Source organism: Mytilus trossulus, chromosome 8 (genome assembly GCF_036588685.1).
Source record: "Mytilus trossulus isolate FHL-02 chromosome 8, PNRI_Mtr1.1.1.hap1, whole genome shotgun sequence".
NCBI lineage: Eukaryota > Metazoa > Mollusca > Bivalvia > Mytilida > Mytilidae > Mytilus > Mytilus trossulus.
This window is the reverse complement of record NC_086380.1, coordinates 78,619,265-78,624,514: the sequence shown is the minus strand read 5'-3', so window position 1 is coordinate 78,624,514 and position 5,250 is coordinate 78,619,265. Positions and strand designations below refer to the sequence as shown.

The 5,250-nt window shown below is 38.2% G+C and overlaps 1 protein-coding gene across 1 annotated transcript; it reads right to left on the bottom strand.

Moving 5' to 3' along the window:
* Window positions 1-330: 330 nt before the first annotated feature.
* On the bottom strand, window positions 331-1,804 carry LOC134728047 (3'-5' ssDNA/RNA exonuclease TatD-like). Its single transcript, XM_063592446.1, has 2 exons — window positions 1,647-1,804; window positions 331-988 (listed from the first exon to the last, which is right to left on the bottom strand). Exons 1-2 carry the CDS (start codon window positions 1,802-1,804, stop codon window positions 331-333), a joined length of 816 nt encoding a protein of 271 aa, XP_063448516.1.
* Between the last annotated feature and the right edge of the window lie 3,446 nt (window positions 1,805-5,250).

The following is a 5,250-nucleotide window of genomic DNA, read 5'->3' as shown; positions in this document are numbered from 1 at the left end:
CGCTATGATTTCCTTCAACTGTGAATGAAGTTACTGTCATTTAGTCATGTCAGAAACTGTCCCGCAGATATCATGATATATCCATTGATTTACTTAAAACTTGAGGTGTTACTGTCTCGTTTAACCATGTCAGTAATAACCCCCTTTGTCCTAAAATTTCCAGTGGTCCTTTGAAACGAAAGTCATTCAACAGAATGGCACAATATTTACACATCAAACACACATAATTCACATAACAGTTTTACATCACAGTACAATTGTTACAGTTCCACATGATACACACACGCATATAGTAATTTACAGTTAAAAATATATACACACAAAGATACGCTATTCAAACTTATATAGCGGCTGAGCATTTCGGGTGGTGATGTCAGCAATTTCCCTTCCTGGAACATTAAACATGATGGACAATTTCTGTATAATAGATCTTATCAATATTGGAGAACTGCCCTCATAGTTCTTGGGGTGGAGGTATGGTGCATCAATCTCCAGAATGATGTCCTCTAGGCTCATCTCGCAAACCTGTGAGCGGAGTTGTGGATAGGTATCTTCCATTAATAGTAATGGAGAAATATCAAATTTGGTATTAGGAAAACACCACTTTATATTTTCGTATGTTCTTTTATCTTGCGAGAAACAGTGCCAGTGGACACCATGATCCCTGACCAGTATCTCTGACATAATATCCAAGCACCTGGCAGTTATGTTTTTACCTCTGCAGTGAATTACGACGGGTAACTTGCAATCTCTGGACAACTCTAATTGTACTCGTAGTATCTTAACTTGCTCTCTCATATCTTTCTCCCCCTGACTTACGTCCAATCCACATTCTCCTATTGCTAAAAAATTACCTTGGATTCTTCTCTTAAATTTTTTAATGTGCCGACCCATCTGGTTCCCTGCTTCCTTTGGATGGATTCCAATAGTGTGAAGAATTCTCTTATCCTCCTTTAAGAAATCCCCATCTAGGCAAGCTGTCCACCGACTTGGAAAAACAAAATTTGATATTAGTTTTCGAATCTGAAATTTCTCATTATCTTGTTCTTCCCAAATTTATGATGGCAAGCCAGAAAATCTGGCTTGTAGGAAGAACTTGTCCCAATGAAAATGTATGTCAATAACTGTGTGTATTGGATGTGAGGTAATTTTGCATAGAGATAATTTAAAATTATATGAAAGTAAATTTTCAGAATCCTCGGATGATTTAATCAATAAAGCTAAGACCTTCCAGTGTAAGAGAGAATGGATGTATGTTGGTGGAAAAACCGTGTAAGCTGATGATGAGTGAAAATGATTTATCCTGTTGAAATTTAGCAGAAACGGTAGGTCTGTTTGATGAAAGGTTGCTATGTCACACTGTTCTAGAGTGGACATATCTCCGGCGAATGGTACCAATTTGTCCAATGTGGAAACCTCGAACTGACGACAAAGTTCTATGAGCAAGCCATTCATCAATTCCACCCAGTCAACCAAAAATTTCCTCTTTGTATCCGTGTGTTTGCTCTGAGTTGTGATAGTCTTTGCAATGTATGGTAAATGCACCCTGTTGGCCAAATTGAAGTTGACAGGTCCAACATGCCAACAGAGGTGCAGTATACCAGGGTACATGAGCCCGAAGCACATGTCTTCTTACATTTACAAACCTCCCAGAGCATATACAGCATGGTCTTGATCTTTTTTTATTATTACTGCTACCTTTAATTCTCTGTTCCTTCAGCAAACACGCTTCCTTTTCTGTTTGTTCTTTCAGCAAACCCACTTCCTCTTCTTCTGGCTCATAGTCTAGCTCTTCCTCTTCCATTCTTTAAAAATAAGATAAAGAAAAAACAAATTAAACATATAACATATATACACTATTTATACACAAACTACATCACCATTAGTCCATTACAAAATCTCTTAAGTGGGCAGGGGCCTTCCTGTCCCTCCCTCTGTTCCTATCAGACAGTTTAACTTGTGCTTCCAAAGCATCGGCTACATTAAAGATTATTGTCTGATCCCCAAAAATATCATCAATGTTCATTAGGGTTTCCCAATCCTGTAGTGTAAACTGTTCAGGTTCTTGTGAGCTCCTTTTATTAGTCAGAAAATCTGACTGTCTATGGCAAACATGACATGAACTTACATAGATTTTGCAATCTGTTGACATTTTATACCAGTAAGCTGTTTTCCTTAGTTTTGATAGTGTCTTGTCCTGCCCTAAATGTCCAGAGGATCTTAGATCATGACAGCACCTGGGCAATTCATCTTTCAGACTGTCTGGGGTCACAAAAGGAATCCTAGAACCAACAGGATCCTCCCAGATATAAGACAGTATACCGTCTTGATATCTAAGTTGTGACTTACATTGCCAAAGATGTCTAACTTCTGGACTCTGCATCTGTAATTCCTGCTTAGAGGGAGTATAATTCAGTGTTAACCAAGCAATAATAGTACTTAGGTGTTTATCCTGATTTTGCAATTGCCTCAAGTCATCATTTGAATAACTGGTAGGCATTCCCATTATACTTATATCATTGTCTGATGTTACATTCCTTATTGACCTACTGGTTAATCCTATAATGCCGACTGGTGAAGTACAGCTGACAGATCTCGCTGTCAAAGGTACCACAAAGTCAACATCTTCTTCAAATATTTGACACTGGTTCCCTGCTCGAGTGCAGTGCTTACATCCACCACAAGGGAGCAAATTAAGGGGTATTTCCGAGCTGTAGTGTGAGCAAAGGTCTTGGTGATTAGGTATCCTGGAAAGCCCATCTGCATTTGAATGTTTCTTACCTGGTCTATGATGAATGATCAGGTTATACTGTGATAACTCTTCTAGACAGCGAGCTAACTGTCCCTCTATGTTTTTGAAATTCATGAGCCACTTCAAACTGTTATGGTCTGTGCGTATAGTGAACTGGTTACCAAGAAGATAATGACGATATTGTCTGGTAAAGGCTACTATTGCTAGAAGTTCCTTCCGTGTAGTGCAATATTTTCTCTGAGCTGGTGTCAATACCCTACTTGCATAGCTTACCGTAGCACACTTGCCGTTTTGAATTTGACTCAATTCTGCTCCAATAGTATTTTCAGAGGCATCAGTATCCAAAATGAATGGAAAGTTAGGATCAGGATATCCCAATACAGGTGGTGTAGTTAAAGCCTTCTTAATACTATTAAATGTTTCTTGATGTTCTGATTCCCATCTAAACTCTTTTTCTCCTGTAAGGATATGTAAAGGTGCGGCCAGAGCAGCATAATGAGACACAAGCTCCCTGTGGTAATTAGCAAATCCCAAAAATGATTCTAGTTCTTTCTTACTTTTTGGAACTGGCCATTTCTGTACAGTATCAATGTTCTTACGATCTATTGAGATTCCATCCTTGTTAACAATCTTACCTAAAATTTTACCTCTTGTTGGAACAGATTGCACTTTGATGGTTTCAACTTGAGATTATACTGTTGGAATCGCTCTAATACATGTCTCAGCTTCTGTAGATGATCCTCGAAACTATAACCCAAAATGATGACATCATCCAGATATGCTAAATACTCCTCCCAAGTTAAACCCTGCAATACTAACTGAACAACTCTACTAAAAGTAGCTGGAGAGTTACAGAGACAAATGGCAGTCTGACGTGCTCGTACAAACCATACTTAGTCACAAAAGCGGTCTTATAGCGGTCTCTCTCGTCTTTTTCCATCTGCCAATATCCTGCAGCCATATCCAACGTACTCATGTATTGGCTTCCACGCAAAGTATCGAGACAGGTTTCTATTTTCGCTATCGGAAATAAATCTTTTGTTGTAGCTGAGTTGAACTCTCTATAGTCTAAACAGTACCTGATAGAGCCATCTTTTTTCCGTACTAGAACCGGACATGCCGCCCAATCAGATATTGATGGCTGAATAACCCCTTTATCCAACATATCCTGTAAATAATTTTGTTCTTCACCTTCAAACTTTAATGGAGTCCGTCTCAGACGATGTTTCACTGGAGTAGCATCTCCTGTGTGGATACGGTGTTTAATTTCCCCTTTAAATAGGCCCAAATCCATATCCCCTTTCGCAAACACATCTTGAAACTGAATCAATAATTCTGCTATGTCCTTACATTCTGACAGTGCCATACCTTCAAATGTCCTTGAATACAGATCTTGTATATGTTTTGGAATAAGTTCATCTATATCTTTAATTGAATGAGCTTGTTTGACAGAGACTTCAAGATCTTGTGAAGTTACCTCTGCATGAGAGTGGTTCTTGTCAGCTTTTATGGATAAAATTATATGTGCTTGTGAACCTATATTTGAGTTTTCGTTTGACTCTGAAACAGTTGTCAGGCTATCATATATTCTGTCAGCCTCGGCAGCTTGTTACAAAATTATTGAAAGACTTGTCAGAAAACCTGTCAAGTTCATCTACATCTGTCAAGGGTATTGCACATTCTATTTCTGTGCCAATTCCAAATTTCAACCCTCCTTTCAAAGTGACAAACTTATTGGAGCCATTGCGTACTACTGTTGAGACCTCCTGACCTATTTTCAGCACGACATTCGGTGTTAGTAAACCTTTGAGTTCATAGTTTGGCTGTAAAATAATATCAGACTTAGGTGTCCTATCAATCTCAATTTTCAATACCTTCATTGACTGCGGTGGAACAACTGTTTTCCTCCCTACCGTTACTCTGTAGTAGGGATGGCAACGAGTACTCGAGTACTCGGGTACTCGATCGGAAGGCCGAGTACTCGAGCACATTTTTAGTACTCGGATACTCGTTTGCCTGTTATACATCTTGAGATATTTCTCTTCACATTTCCATTTAATTTAGGTCCGTTGAAATATCCCCTTGAAGTCTTCGTAATACTAAATAAAGTCTATTAACAACATAAATATGTTTATCCTGAGGCTACTATTTGTTATAGTAGTACCAGCACGTCCTTTTCTTCCGAGGGAATGTTTCATGTACACTACTTGTAACAAAAAATATAAAGTCAAACCGTCGTTTGTCTGAAATTGCTGACCATATCATATTTCAAAACAAAAACAAAATCAAAGTGACCTGCGTTGAACGCTACACAACTGATTAGAGACATTTTTAACGGTGTTTGTACATGGATCAACACTTTCATGGATAAATAATTAACTCTTCACAAGCCTAAAAAGTTATCTTTGTTTGTTAATCAAGACTTCTATGTAAACGTGATTGGTATGAGATGTACATTTAAATTAATTTAGTAAGTCTGTATATGAAACTTAACTATA